The sequence below is a fragment of the Mytilus edulis genome, chromosome 2 (assembly GCF_963676685.1).
Source record: "Mytilus edulis chromosome 2, xbMytEdul2.2, whole genome shotgun sequence".
In the NCBI taxonomy this organism is placed as follows: Eukaryota; Metazoa; Mollusca; class Bivalvia; order Mytilida; family Mytilidae; genus Mytilus; species Mytilus edulis.
The window spans coordinates 46509425-46526904 of NC_092345.1; the positions used below are offsets into that span (position 1 = coordinate 46509425).

At 30.9% G+C, this 17480-nt stretch overlaps 1 protein-coding gene across 1 annotated transcript; it reads left to right on the forward strand.

Moving 5' to 3' along the window:
• Nucleotides 1-300: 300 nt before the first annotated feature.
• LOC139510874 (uncharacterized) lies at nucleotides 301-16354 on the forward strand. Its single transcript, XM_071297416.1, has 16 exons — nucleotides 301-422; nucleotides 3488-3617; nucleotides 4021-4092; nucleotides 4615-4780; nucleotides 5022-5116; nucleotides 5986-6060; nucleotides 6943-7006; nucleotides 8085-8335; nucleotides 9428-9511; nucleotides 10038-10158; nucleotides 10987-11177; nucleotides 11661-11734; nucleotides 12637-12715; nucleotides 13197-13388; nucleotides 14093-14292; nucleotides 16206-16354. Coding segments are annotated over exons 1-16 (1917 nt in total). The 5' UTR covers nucleotides 301-420; the 3' UTR covers nucleotides 16327-16354.
• The last annotated feature ends 1126 nt before the right edge of the window (nucleotides 16355-17480 follow it).

Here is a 17480-nt window from a genome sequence, read left to right on the forward strand (position 1 = left end):
AAGAGTTTCTCATTATTTTGTTTTGTGTAGGCACATAAGCGATAAAGCTTGTTCTATACAATCTCAAAAGAGAAAAAAACAGAATTAAGTCATGTACTTGTGAAACCGTTATCTCTCATATCCCATTAGAATACATCATTTATAATTAATGACTTTGAAATGACAATGGATTCAGCATTTGTATGCACATTTTTATTGTACCTTTTATAATTGATAAATAACGATTTGTGATTGGAATATAAATAATAGGGGTTAACATTATCTTACAAGGTCAATGAAATGGCGAATTTCATCTAAATGAATATAAAATAAAATGTTATTATTTCATAAGGATAAGGTAATAGATAAGACATTCATTCAACACAATTGTAGAATGATCGTGACTTATGAATTAAAGTTGGACGTGGATTATACCCAAACATGTAAGTCATTTACCTTTAGTACTCATTACAATATTGCAAATCTTATAATAAATATCACTATTGCGATCACTTTTGTGATAATGATGGTGATCATTGTATCAGATAATAAATTATTTTTAGCACTACTTTCGTAACTGAGGAGGGACGGTTTGTTGAATTGTTTTTAATTTTAATGATAAATGCAAATATAGCTGCTTCATCTTACAGTAAATTGATGGCAAGATAAATGCTTGAAGGTGACGGTTAATAAGGACATCGATTCGAACGCGCACAATTAATAAAGTATTTTATTTTGTGTAAACACGACCTTTAAATTGCTACTGAGTGGAAACCATTTTATTCAAAATGCTGCATTAGAGATTTGCTTCTACTTCCCTAATAAAGTGTACGAGTGCTTAAAAACTTGAATATTCTTCTTATAAATAACATTGCATAGCTATTTTCAATACGGATGATTGTACAATTTTATAGTGCATTAAAAAAAATGTATTCATGTTCAGCCTTTATGTGACACAACAAAAGTATAATTTAAATGGAACCTAACTATTTTTATGTCTGCAAGGATCATTTTTTTAATCTTTACTTTTGTTTCCTCGAATCGTCAATCCTTTACATGTTTGATACTTTTGATTTTATTTTCTATTAAAAAAAAAAACCCACAACGCCTCGATAGCCCCGTGGTAGTTTGTTTGCTTTATTTGCGATATTCAGTTTTTTTTTCTTTTTCTTTGAGAAGCTAAGGCAAGCATTTAAGGATATTAAAGAGCACGGTTTGCCAGCTAAGATTCACAATATTGCCATTGAATATATAGGAAGAGCGTCATGTAGTTCTATGGCCTGTTATCATGTGATATAAAACGTTGTGAGACGCCTCCGTGTTTCGGTCTACTTAAATAATTGTTTTTATTTATATTTGTATCAAACTAACAGAAGGCTTGCTATATTTGCAACTAGACGTTAAACAGTTATCTATTTGTTCATCTATTTTGAAATATACTCATGATACTGTTACAATTGAAACACATATAACAGAAACAAAAAAGTATTAGCAAACACAACTTAAAATTTTCCTTGATCATAAATCTTCGGGAGAAATGATAACTGTGTCAATACACAATGATAAGGATGCCTAAGTAGGTGCCACAAGTTAGGTTTGGTACAAATGGAATCCAAAACTTTTTTTTTATTTGTGTTTATATGAAACGTTACTTCTTAAATATATTTGGGTATCACTCGGTTCCTCTCGCGCATGTTACACAATTTCTGGAAGTACTTTTAATCGTTTTAGTTAATGTCATTTTTACACCTTGACGCCCTGAAAAATATTTTGTGGACACTGCATGCTGGCAAGTAAACCTTTCGTTGCCTTTGTAAGCTGGTCCCTGTTTTGCTTAAAGAGAGGATAAAAAATAAATATTGTGTTAAGAAATTCACCAACTTATCTTAGGAGCGTTTACCTCGATTACAATGTTTATTGCACGACTAAATGTTTTGTAACTTATTTCTTTTGGTTGTCTCCAGTACAAATCCTTGCTATAATTGCATACCAGTATGATACCCTAAAATTAAGAACAACAATAAAAACGATATTAAGTTTTGCCAATATTTTCCCAAACTCCAATATATATGTGTTCGTACATTTGATGTAGTCCATATGATAAAACTGATTTAAAAACGTCTTCAATTCGCTTAATGAACTTAAAAATGTTTAAAATTGTCAAACTCTGGCTTCGTTTATTTTATCGTAATTCTGCCATCCTTGACTGATATCATACTTTCACCTTGGCACACATAACTTTGAAATAATATGTCAAAACCAGATTTCATTGATACTTATACAAGACTGAAATCTAACAAGGACATTATGTTGTTAAGTCAAGAAGAAATCATCCAACAACATCATTATACAACATTCTTTGTTTACTATCTTTAATGAAAACTCTTTGCTAAAAATTCGACAATAACAGTATTATTACTTTTGACAATTATAAATGACAACGCCGATAATACAAGTGAACTAAATAGGTCGGTACTTGGAAGTTTCTTAGTTGTTATAATTTATTATTTTTTACAGTTTGTCCATGGAAGGGCGTTTGTTTAGGACGCTCACACACTCTAATGTAGCCTTAAGTCCAGTGGTAATTGTTGGTTGTTGTATGCTACAACTGTTTTATGTTAACTTAAACCAGGCCCTTTGTTTTTGTGGGGCCTACAAAGTTGTAGAAAATTAAACAGATTCGCTTTCAACATCAAATTCTTTAAGTATCAAAAAGGAGGAAACTTAAAAAGCCAAACAACATTACAAAAAAAAACATTAAACAGTCAACCACTGACAATTTTACTGATTGCAGACCGGCACACATTTATGTGGTAGGATAAGATTGTTTTAATCTCACACCTCTCGATCAATGTCTAATAGTATGCATATACATGCAACAGTGATATACCGCAGTTCAAAAGTCACGTATCGATTAAGAGAAAACAAATCCGGGTTACAAACAATATCATATTCGTTATTGCATTAAACTATTTCAACTGCTTTGGTTGTGTTGCATGCATATAAATAGTCATACTATAAAATACACAATCGAATTGTCTAGCAGCATTTATTTTAATTTTTAAAACTGAGGAAATAAAAAGTGTATGCATATCAATCTTGGTTTAACTTCACTGATATTATGACAGGATTCTTATTTAATCAGTTCACTACCTTGGGTATTCTATTTTTTCAATATTAATAAGCAGGTTACTGGATGAAATATGTATATATCGCGTTTGTGTATAAAAATTCTGTACCTTTAACTGAAGAAACATTTTTATCTAGTAATGTGCCCAACAGTTTTCATTGGCTGTCTGATTTCTTTTGGTTCTTTCATTATGTGTCATTTTAAACTTATGTAATTGTCATCATTTTTTGTCAGAATTTATTGAATTACAATTATTATTATAATTATAAAAAAAACAGTTATTGTAACGCGCAAACCATAGATAACGTGAACTTTCTTATGTTCATTTAATAAGAATAAAGTATGCCTCTATAATATGCAACTTCTCATTTATTTCAGGATGATTTACCTAGTTCTTATTACTGTAACATTAATTTCGTCAGCTGCATGTGAAAAACTATGTTTATATTGTGACCATGTACCTATTCCTCAGGATTGTTCACGTGTTGTGAGATGTGGAGCCCATGAAGTAAGCACTGATCTAGATTTGTTATTATACATGTCCTTCGATAATATACTTAAATGACGTTAAAACTGCATACCAATCAGATTTTGCAAGATACTAGGAATACAAAAAATAGCAATAACAAAAAATCGTTCTCGAAAATAATTGATTCCTTTTTAGAACTTTTTCGCAATTTACAATGTTTAAGTACTGTCCTTACTGGTTATTAGCCATGTGCATTTCAGACTACTTACTAGTTATTTATGCCATTGCAATCCATGAACTGTCAGTCAAAATACTCATCATAACTACGAACAAATAATTCAGATCTTAGTAAAGACTAAAATAAAACAGCAGATTAATCAAAACTTTACATTTTGATGAATTGAACTGCATTTAAGCTGACATTGTACATAATATTTTACAGGATTGTTATGTAGAAAAATTTGTTACACCTGATGGATATAAATATTATTCTTTGGGATGTCGGGATATCGATGTAAGTTTTCATTCATTTAAATGATTGTATATTACTACCCTTGAATAACATGATCGCTGCCCTGAGGTGTTGATTTTGGTCTGGAGCTATGGTAACTCCTGTGTCAAACTCCTACTGAAGAGGAACGTTTATTGGATGTTTTTATAGATAAGCTGCTAAGTCCATTCGCATTTGGGACGTAAATTTTGTAGCTAATATAACGATAATTTACAGATTGCCAACCACCAAACCAAATAACAACAAAATAAAAGGATCTGATCAACATGGAGTTACAAAAAACATTCGTGAGCAGGAGAGATCTCTTGTGATTCTTCCAATAGAAATTGTATGCAAAGTAAACATAGATACCAGCATGTGATACTTAGTTTTTGATGTCTAATTAATTCATTTGCACACATACATGATGTCCTCAAAGATTAATATAATCTCAATATCAGATCATATCATTTGTTTTATGTGCACGTTTATAAATACTATCAAAGTTAAGTACTATAAATTAACCAAGCTTTATTCTCCACGTAGAAATGTTCTGGGGTATCGGCTATTGGTAAAAGGAGTTCCGGAAGCCTCGTGTTGAGGGACAATTCACCTGTAGAAGAAGCTAACGATAATGGGGACACATCATTTTGCCGTGCATGCTGTAATGGAAAAGCCATCTGTAATGTTGACAATTTGTGTGGTTCACCAGGTGAATAACAACTTATACCAGATGTTAAATGGAAAAAAAACATGATATAGAAAATTTAAGAAAACAAAAACAGTTCCACAAATCGATTAGATTATCTGACCTTCAAATTGATTTAACAGTATATATTACAATACAGTGTAATGGTTGTAATTCTGTAAAGATAAACTGTTTATAAGACAAAATTCGAGGCATTTTCATTCAACACAAAGATACATACTTTAATTTCCTTTTATTCATACAGAACCAAACACATACGGCGGTCATATTTGTTTCCATTGTGAACAAGTGGAACATCCAGGAAAATGTAACAAGATAACTTTATGCGGCCAAGGTCAAGTATGTATTTTTTCTATTTTCTTGTTCTTCCTTTGCCATACTTGTAAAAAGTAAAATCACAAAAGTACTGCACACTGAAGAAAATTCAAAACGGAAAGTCCCTAATCCAATTGAAAAAATCAAAAGCTCAAACACATCAAATGAATAGACAACAACTATCAAATTCCGGACTTGGTACACGCATTTTCTCAAATAAAATTAAGTCTGGTGTTTTTAACATTTTTTTTCCTCTATTAAGAATTTTGAGTCGAAACGAAAGTTTGTCGTATGATATTTTGATCCTGGTCTATGATGAATTTATTTACCTTATAATTCTACCTTTGAATATATGTAAAGCATTTTCTTTTAGAATTTGTTTTTTTCTAACATATCACTATTGACAAATAACATCAACTGTTTAATATTACGGACAGTATGATGTTAGAAATAGTAAATGTTTATTATTAATTTTACACTTGTTATGCCATCATCACTTTGTAACCTCAATCACATGATCAATGGTATGTTCGACTTTGCGTGGCCACCTCATACTTTCAACGTTTTGTTAACAATACGTACTTCTCATTAACTAAGTTGTGTTCGTTATTGACAACACACCTGTTGATACTAGTGGCGCAAGGGTAAATTTTCCTTCATAAAATACGAGTTCCTCATTAATTTACGCTGATATATCAGTAAAAAAGCCGATAAATAATTACACAAACAAAAATGAACTCGACGTAATCAAATAAATATAGTCCTAAATGGTGAGCGCCACTGATGAGTTTACGTCGTATTGTGTTCAAAAATGCAAACTTTGTGTCCCTAGATTTTTTTATACCATTATGACTGTACATTAAAATTTGAATTGTTTTTCAACTCATTTGCAGTCTTGTAAAGTAGTCCAATACATCAACAGGTTTTCCAAGAGGCCGAATTACAGTTCCGGATGTGAAGAACGCGACGTAAGATTATACAGTCACCTATTTGTTTTACTAAAAAGAACTGATTAGAATTCAGAATGAATTAACAAACTGACGATGCTTTATGTGAAATTAATTGTTTAGAAAGAGTTTGCTGATAAGGCGGAATAGTATTATGAAGTCACATTGACTTCGCAATTGTTATTGGGTCCGAATAATGAAGTTTTCTGAATTGGTCCATTTTTATTGAAATAGGAGGCGAGAGATACAAAAGGGACATGTAAACGCACGTATAAATGAAGAATTTAAAGAGAATTTTCTGAACGACTAAGAAAGTATTCAGAAAAGAATGAATTGGACAGGAACTACAATATGAAAAAAGCAAAAGATTCTGATACTTTATAGAAGTAGCATCATATAAGATTAACCATTTTTCGTAAAGCTTATGCTATATTGTACTGCTTTCAAAACAGCCAAACCTTTCAAGGATTGCGTTCAATCCAGCATTAGAATGGGAATACATTAAGAAGATATTTATCTTTCATTTATAGTACAATAAAAACTGATAATGGAAATGGGAAATGTGTCAAAGAGACAACAACCCGACCAAAGAGCAGATAACAGCCGCAAACTATCAAGAAATGCACAACTTTTCCGAATGATTTGAAATACAGACATATTGGTCGGGTTGTTGTCGCTTTGACACATTCCTCATTTCCTTTCTCGATTTTATAATGATATGATGCCCTAATGTTTTGGGTCTATTAAACATAACTAAAAAGACTTTAATACAAAAAACGGGGGAGAAAAACATACTGCGGGTATAAAGGCGATATAGTGTTTTTATCATTAATATATTCACCTGATAATAATAGCTGCTATCACCTGATAATAATAGCTGCTATCTGTATTGTATCTTTTCAGGAGTGTAATTTACTAAATGACAGCACAGAATGTTGCGATTCAAATTTCTGTAATGATAACCTACGTACGTTTTCTTTTCCTTTCTTTATTATATTACAATTAATGTCTATTGACGTTTTATGTTGATTTTTGTACATACGAATCGTTTTTGGTCAATACCGTTTACCATGTACTCAGCGATCAAATTTTATTATAACATTACACGTAAAACGTTAGCTAAAATATCTTTTAAAAAACGACTAAATTCCCTTATTGTGTTGTTTGTCTAACGAAAGGACTAGATTTAACAAATCAAAAGTACACATCATGAACGGCATGCATTGAACCAATTTTCTACATTATCTTTCATAATAGTTATCAAAGGTACCAGGATTATAATTCTTTACGCGTTTCGTCTACATAAGACTCATCAGTGACGCTCATATCAAAATAGTTATAAAGCCAAAAAGTACAACGTTTAAGAGCATTAAATACCCGAAATTTCAAAAAGTTGCGCCAAATACGGCTAAGGTAATCTATTTCTGGAATAAGAAAATCCTTAGTTTTTCGAAAATTCAAAGTTTTGTAACAGTAAATTTATAAAATTGACCATATAATTGATATTCATGTCAACGCCTAAGTGCTGACTACTGGGCTGTTGATACCCTCGGGGACGAAACGTCCACCAGCAGTGGCATCGACCCAGTGGTGTAAATAGTTACATGTATCAAAGGTACCAGGATTATAATTTAATACGCCACACGCGCGTTGCGTCTACATAAGACTCATCAGTGACGCTCAGATTAAAATAGTTATAAAGCCAAACAAGTACAAAGTTGGAGAGCATTAAATACCAAACATTTCAAAAAGTTGTGTCAAATACGGTTAAGGTAATCTATTCCTGGGATAAGAAAATCCTTAGTTTTTCGAAAAATTTAAAGTTTTGTAACAGTTAGAAAAAATCGTTTAAAACCGAATATTTGAAAGCAAAATATGTATAAGAAATAAGACAGTTTAAGCGCTTATAAATCTGTGTAATTCAAATACATAATTTCTTTGGATTTTTTTTAACTAGAGATTCCAGTTTTTAATCTCTATGCCCTCTATGGAAACTGATCTGGTTGAGGTATCTGTAAATGTTAGTATTCTGGTATTCATTTTAGCTTGCAAAGTAAGACTGAACGATAATCCAGTTCTAAGTATACCATACATAAACCAAGATGGAGATGTGAAATTTAACTGTACATTTAGGAGTTCAACATCTAGGATGGACGTTGTGTACAAAGTGTCATGGACTGTAGATGGTCACCCTTTAAAAAACAGAAAAGGAATTGATGAAGTTACTTTATTAAGTTCATACGAACGCGTTGCTATTTTAGATGCATACAATCTTAATGGAAACCTTAATAAAATGGTATATTATCACATTATAAAACCGTATAAGACACTTTTTAAACAAGCATGCATCGTAAAGGTGTAATACCACCAAAATCATAGTATGTAACATCCAGTTGCAAACAACAAAGGGTTGAAAAATATTCTCTTTAACTTGACATTTCGTTGCAATAAAACATTGCTTGGTCATAAACCTATACATGTTTCAAAGCATCATCTAAGTTTTAATTGTTGTTTCTATAGAATAATTTGGAAGCTTGAGCTAACATGGTTCATGAAGCTTCTTCAAAAAGTGCAATTTTACGAAGAATAATAGCGGAAAATAAATGGTGGTATGACACCTAAACGAATTAAACTTTTATAAGCCTGGTACCTTTGATAACTATTAGTATGTCGAAATGACCTTTTGTATTGTTTATAGTGTATTTCTCTATCCTGGATGTTCTTGCATTTACTTTTATTGTAATCCTGTCACGTAATGTTGTCATTTTAGTGTTAATTTAACATTGTTATGAAAGCGCGAGGTTTTCCTAGCCACAAAACCAGATTCAACCCACCATTTTTTTTTTAAATGTCATGTACCAAGTTAGAATATGGTGGTTATTATCTTATAGTTCGTTGCCTTTATTTTTACCGAAAGTATGATATGAACACATCCACGTCAATGAGACAGTCACTAAGCGATAGAAACTACTTTTATTGTCAATAAGAAATTAACACGTTGTCTTTGACAGCGGCTGGTATTTAAATTTTGACTTAAATCGCACAATATGAATATTTAACAAATACTATTAGAGATCTACCATCATCTCCACATCTTGACAAAATTCAGTAAAATATTGTAAAACACTACCACTTACGAGTTTCCTGATTTTGGACAGGTACATTCGAACTATAAGAAAATTGTTGAAATTTCAACCTATTTAAAAATAGATTGGTTGAATTGAAAATTGAACATACCACATACCAGATATACAACAAAATCAAGGTTCTTTGATCAATGTGATTTTACAACAACAAAAAATTAGGATATTATGTAATTTTAAATATTGAAATCTAAAATTTAGCACTTTATCATCAATTCTCTACTACATATTGAATATAATTTAAGCTCCGGTGTAAGGTTGAACCACAGTGTAGTATTGGTGATCCCTTACCTGGATCACACAGTAATGGCTACTGGGTAGGAATAAAGGTAAATATTGACAAACATTTAGTTGATTAATTTATCTTCCTTGCTTAGCTGCATGTAGCAAATATTAGGCGATATTTAGAACGACTGGGCATTACTAGTTTTGATAATAAAAAAATCGACTTTAAAAGAATTGGAAGAAAGCTATACACAATATGACAATATTTGAACAAATAATATTACGTTTCAGCTGTATGAAGTGAAGAGATTATGGGAGAAGAAAAGCAAGGAAATTAACACCAAAACGAAAACAATAATTGTAGACAGTTTCTACTGCTTAATTTATAAAGAACACAAACCTCTTACGTCGAGTACAATTAAGCAATATGAAAATATGTTCAGTTTATTTTCACTATCTTAAATGGGCGTAAGGTAAATTCTGTCCCATTACATTATTAGAACAAATTGATACCTTTCAATAATTTCAAACAATTTTTACTGAACAAATATTAGTTGTACACAAAGGCAATGATATCTTGCCGGGTGTTGTAAATTAAGTACTCATTTCATTCATCATTTGCTTCTACAGGTATCCCCACAAAGAATATCTCATACAGTAGAACAGAATATAACACTGGTATCAACATTGCCAGTAGTCAGTAGTGATGGGTTACATAAACTATATGTTGGTCCACAGATAGAGAGTACAGGTATTAATGATTACTAGTTAAAACGTCGTAAAAATGTCAAATTGATAAGAGATGAAGGGATATAAGCCACTGAAATAGCGACACAACAACACAACAATACCAAAACGACATCAAGAGATGATCAAATGATCAGCAACAACAAACATATGTCTATTTATTATGTTGGTCTCTAAATTACCCGGGTTTAATAATGAGATGCTACTCAACATGCTCAATATATTCCATTCAATGCCCTTTTGACCCTCAATAGAATTATAAAACTATAATAAAAATAACTAATGACTAGGTTCCTGTTTTGGAACCAGCCATTTAAATGATACGGAGTAAAAGATTACTAAATAAGTATACCAAACTTTTGATCTCTTGAACAAGATGTTTTTGTTCCCATCAGACTCATCAGTGGTACTCGATTTAAAAAGTGTTAAAGGCAAGATTTGATAATAATTCGAAGATCATTGCAACTTCAGGTAAAGTGAAGATCGTGTTGTTTTCCCGTTCTCTATGTAGCTTCATCTTGTAAAGCAATGGGTAAATTCATAAATTCACTTTCGATAGAAACAAAAAGAACAGAATTTCCATTTTAACAATTAAACTGATATATGAGGGAAACGATGAAAAATAGCACCTTTAATCACTTTTAAGGCCATAAAATAGTGAATATAAAATTGAGAATAGAGTAGATAACAGCAGAAGGTCACCAATACATACTGTTTGTGTGGCACAAAAATGCTGCCTACAGTAAAATTCAGAAGCTAAATGAATTAGTAAGGAAATTAAAATAGCAAATTTCCGCTGCTGATGATAAACAAGTTATATTATCTATTTCAGGTCAGAATTTAACTGCGTGTAAATACCCTTTTGAATGGGATCCGTTTACTAGAAAGTACATCAGTACGATACCTGTTCATATTCTGCCACACTCATTTTACAAGACTTCCGACAAGTTATTCTTTAGACAACTGAAGGATTTAAATTTTCCAATATTTCGGAACTACAATTTACCAATTGTTCAGATAGGAGTAAGTTTTCATTAACAATAACAATAATACAATTGAGAAAAATAACACTACAAAAAAGACTAAATGCATACATTTGTTCATCTTTATAACAATTAACGTTTTCGTATAACCTAAACAGAAATATTTAGCATAACAGAACAGCATACCACACCTGCAATATAAAAGAACAAACCATACTATGTTTGTTCCCATAGGCGATAATCAAATACGTTTTTTAACATTTAACATAGAACTGACTATTTTTCGTAGTATTCTTGTATGAGATGAAAGTTAAAAATAAACATTTTTTAATTTAAATATACACTCATACATATATTTTAAAAACAAACTAATCGAAAATACCATCATATTAGAAATTGGTACACATTAAGAGCCTAAAATTTCGAAAGATTTGGCCAAATATAACTGACATTTGACAGATACTATAAATAAAATATTTTATATCATCTATGCATATTAATTTGAACTTTGGACTTTTCAAAGAGCTACATGGCCAACCATGATGTATCCCATAGGTGTGAACTTAAGGAAGGACATGTAAACGTGTTTGACAACTTGTAAGCATTTACTTACCATTTTAGGAATATTACAAATAATTTCTTATATGAAGAGGGATATCATAAAGTCTATGCAAATACGCCGTTTTAGATTCAGAAGTGTCGGAAGTGTCATTGTTTGTATATGAAAAAGAAAATTACGTCATGACAGACGTTTAATTTCAAGTATTTAAGACGTTATTAGCTAATCCTAACGTTTTTGCATCATAATCTGAAACGACGATTTCATCTTAACAAATTAATTCAATGAAACGAATTACACCATTAAACTTGAGGGTATGAATAGAATTACATATAAGAGTATAATGAGCGATACAAAATAACAATTAAAAAAGGATTTTTTAAAATGTGAAGAATACAGAAATAAAGAACCCATTATGACTCTCACGCTTAACAAGTGAGTTATTTCAGTAAAAACAAATTGCCGATCTGCCTATCTTTTAAACAGCAAAACTCAATATCTCCCCTTACAAAATTTATTATATGTAGTTAACCTGTGTCATCGCATTGTTAAGAGAAAAAACATGTTTGGTGTATTATGTAGGATGGAGGGTTATTTCGCTGTGTTAAGGACCTATTTGTTAACTTATGTTTTTTTTTTTGGCTCTTTGACATATATCCCATTTCCATTTTCAATTTTATGATGATTCTTCATGTAGTACATTGAATAGCCAGTTGAAGGTTTTACATAGATATCTAAATACATTTGGAATAACCATTTACGCGTAGTTTTACATAAACTCACTTGAGTCTCTCCGACTAAGTTTAAAAAGACTTAAGTAAGGAAATACGAAAGGAACACGATCCTACATGCAGTACTTACAGTCATTTCAAATTGTAATTTAACATCACTGTTTGCTAAATCAATTTTATTTGTGTTTTATTTTTTTTTTAATTTTTAGGAAAATAGATGAGACACTAGATGCCTCAGCATATTCATATTTAGAACTTTACAAAACAACTTCCACACCCACGATTGAGGTAAGTATATTAGAACCTAGCAATAATTTACCATAGTTTTACGGATTTTTCTTTATATCAAGTACCACTGAAGCAAACATTACGTCAAGAACTTCGACTTTATCTGTTCCTAATTATTACTTTGATGTCACGGAATATTTATGTTTCAGTAACAAATAGGAAGAAAACATTTGCCAATTGAATGTAGCTTAACAACTGTTACTCATTACATCCTCCAGGGCATCTGAGAAGTAAAGAAAGTGGTTCCAATTACAAATCGTAAAATTAAGAGAATCTTAGATGGAAATATCAAATGTAGAACATTATAAATAATGGTTAATGCTAACGAATACAATTGTGTTAGTATTTATTATCAGCTGTAACACTAAGCAATTACTTAATACACATGTATCCTTCATTTTAAATAAACGTTAGAACAATTTACTGTGACAATTCATTTATATATCACTTTGTCAGTAAATGTATCTCATAAAATACACAGGTCCAAGTAAAAAGACAACCTTGTGGCAATAAAAACTGCTCTTGTGCAATCATTGTTCGTGAAGGGAACGACGCCGTACAAATAGATACCTGCGGGCAGACAACATCAATTATCCCAGAAGTTACGTATTTATCAAACACTTCGGAAAAACACATGAGCATGCACCAAACAGATGACGGATTATTTTTTCGCGTGAGTAAACTATTAGCATTGTTTTGTCATGTGTATTTACAATTGCGGCAGTTTTACGAACGCTTATGACAATCTGAGTCGGTTCTTTATATAGTACTTTCATTATGTTAAATATGCATTTACGCTGTGAACTAAACTTTCAAAAAAGTAATTAACACATAAGCATTATTCCTGTAAACTACTTGTAAGTACACTTTTTTTCCAACTGCTATGGTAGTTAATCGTATTTAATAAACTCATCATAGATACCAAGATTAAATTTCGTATTTAAGCCAGACGCGTGTTTCGTCTACAAAAGACTCATCAGTGACGCTCGAATTTAAAAAAGTTAAAAAGGCCAAATAAAGTACGAAGTTGAAGAGCATTGAGGACCCTTACAGTCCACTCAAAACCTTTGTTATACGAGACATGCTAATGTTAGTTTACTTTTTCTTTAACATTGTACATGTTATATAAAGGTTATCAAGCAATAGCATGGCAAAACTATTTAATTGCATTATTCTTCATCGAAAATGGCTTGAAATGTTTTTTGTAACATCCAATTACTAGTAGTATAGTACACTTATTTTCTTGTTCATTTAACTAAAATTTACAGAATTTATTAAACGGTTATATATTAAAACTAGTGTATACATATGAGCACATATTTCACTTGAATAATACTCATTTGTTGGTTTTTGAGTTACGTTCGTCATAAATTACAGGTCACAGTATTGTCTGGTTCAAATATAACAGTAAATTTGACCGGGTCGGATCCAGACATGCATGTAGTGTTGTCGATCTTAGACCAAGACAAGAATCCTCCTGGCGGGATTTGTGGGAATGAAACATGGTTATTTATACCTGGTATTGGAAATGTAGCAGCAAATGGTCAAAAGGAACCAGAATTTCTTAAAGCATGGACGTAAGTATCTCATCATTACACCTTTCATTTTTTTCATTAAGTTTATTATGGCACTTGTTTTCTACATTTTTTCTACTCCTTATTTCATATATAAAGTTAAATCTTTGTTGTTGGACTTTACAAACCAGACTATTAAGGAAGTAGATTATTTATATTTTTTTTATATTATTTAATGGTTTTGTACCGACCGAAAGCTCTGGGAAATTGTATTAACTAGGAAAGTCCCTTGTCAAATTGCAAAATCAAAAGCTCAAAAGTCGAAAATGGTGGATTAAAACCTCGTTTTAGAGCTAGCTATACCTTTCACTTATTTGACCATCAGATGAAGTATGCAACTTCTATGGATAGAATTTCATTATCTTGACAACCTTTTGTTAACAAAACAAACAGAGATAACAGGAACAATGTCAAAAAGATGGGTACAGCAGTAAACGTTGTTTATTTTAATCACAATTAAAATAATTTAATATGTCAACAAAGAACAACAAAATGGCATATAGACAAAACACATTAGCAAAAATAAAAAACAGGAATACAAAATATGACTATATTTTATTGGCGGAATATATAAGTACCTAGCCACGACAACAGACTATTGCCAACAATGAACTAAACATTAAAGGTTATACTTTATAAATAAGACAAATAAAAGAACACTTTTACACGTTAGCAAGATAATACACTACGTAAAAAACATATTTACTGAACTTCAATACCATCGAGTGTTATTTGTGAAGTTGATACGGAATATTTAAAAAAAGGTCTTCGTATCTTCCAAATAGTTTTACATAGTTTGATTATTGCGATTCATAACTGCATTTTAACTATATTACGAAATGTTAAACTTGGTATTTCGATATCCATGCCAAAGCTATAGGGTCATGTGGTATTTACAGACATTGTTGATTCGATTTTTTTCAAAAATATTAATCACAAACATTGTCTTCCAATCAGTGGAGCATACACTTCAGTGTTATCCAAAATCTTCTCCCCTAAATGGGCCCTTCATGATGACGTGTTTTTATTTATTAACGAAATGTCCTATAAACGATATGATCAAATCAGTTGAGTTATTGAAGGTAAAATATTCGGATCCTCTAATGAAATTTGAAAAAAAATACCGTCAAGGAATCATTTTTATAAGGTATTTGATAATGTTTCTTACATTTTTGTCACGATTAATACGAAATGAATTTCGGATGGCTCATCTTTGTCCGAAAACTCAACACCGGTTATGCTATTACTGTCGATAGGGTAATAACAAATAATTGACTGTGTGTCCCCGCTGATGATAAAAATAGTAATTTGGTACTGGATTAAATGAAATTTATATCTCGTTATGAAATTTAGAAATTATTTTTATATTCCGCTGATGTTTAGATCTAATTATTAGTTTGGGTATGGTTATATTATTGATCCTTTTTAAAATCGGGTTTGGATTTTAATAAACAAAGTAAAGACATGTTTGTATGTCGACATACGCATGTGGAGCAGTAACATTCATACCACGAAAGGCATAGTTAACTAAAACTTTGAAGTCGTTTGCACCAAACAACTGCACTTCATTATATTCTTCATTTATTTAAAGGTTGTTTGTATTTATATCTTAATTTATTCTAATTTTCCTGGTTGAAAAAGTTTTTTTTATCAAATTTGATCTTGCTAAATTATTAGAATTTTCAAATAAAAATATGACACATTGAAGCTATTTTATATATACCTATTCTCAATATAAATCATTAACAAAACCAAAATGTGAATAAATCGTTTCAATCATTGTGAAATAACAACAGCAAAACGACAAGAAATGAAGTTATTCTACGAATGCAGTTGGGTGAATAAGAAAGATGAAAGGTCATGTTATTTATCTATAGTAACTGAATGTAGTTTTGTTTTAAAATTTCTAATTTCAGTTTACCACAGAATGCAAGCATGTTCAAAACTGGTATTTCTTTTGATCAAAATAACAGCATAACAGATATTGGGTATTGTAAATGTGAAGGACCAAACATAACTTGTGGAACCGTCATATGAAAAATAAAAAATAAATGAACAAAATATAGCCATACTTATTATGGTCAGGTTACAGAAAATGGGTCAAAGATTTTGTTTTTGAATACACATGCCTTATGTTAATCTTGAACAAAGAAAAATAATGCATTTGTCTCTTTTATTTTTTGAAATGTTGTCGTACCCATTCTTTTGAAATAGATTTGTTTTTAAAGCTCATAAAATGGGTGAAACGCGTTATCAAAATACACAAAATATGTATGTCTGCATGTCTGCATGTCTGTATTGCCGTCTTCTTTCATATGACATGATAACATGTAATATCACAACTTGCAATAGATGCTTGTATCATAAAACTTTACATAAGATTGCTTTCGGAATGAATGATTGCAAAAAGGTATAACAAAAATACCAGAAAATTTACATGAATGACAAGGTGACAACTTAAATTGCTAAATAACAAAAAAAACACGCTGCTCAACAATCATTACAACATAGAAAATAAACGAACTAATGCTATGAATTGCCTCTATGATTGTTTTTGATATACTAGCATTCGAAATAGATAGAAACGTTTGCGCGTACAAGTTGTGTCTGTATATTTCATATTTGAAATCTATGTTTAGAAATAAATTTCTAACTGTATTAAAATTCCGCAAATACGTTATAAATGTTTAGAGAATGATTATGATTTCATTATAGATACCAGGATTGAAAATTTTTACAACTAAGGAAGATTCATTAGTTATGCTCGAGTACAAAATGGTATTAACAATATATGTATTCTTTAAAATTCTGCGGAACTTCTGGATAGTTTTTATTTCAGTCTGTTTCTGAAATTAACTCTAACATAACTTTTGATTTTTTAACCTTGCACACCACCATTCCCTGTGAAATTATAATTGTTTTGAATATACATTAAACGACAAAATTTCTTCATATGTAACGTTTACATTTTCTGACGCCAAACACGCGAAACAATGAATGTGTTTTTTTTAATTTGATAGATGCTTTTTTGTAAATGTTTGTTTGTTTTGAGATTGTAACACAGTGATGACTGCTGTAATTATTTTGTGAATATTTGATGATGCGACTGTCATATAAGTGAGAGGCTTAGCGCTATACAACCAGGTTCAATCCACAATTTTCCACATTTGAAAATGCCTGTACCAAATCAG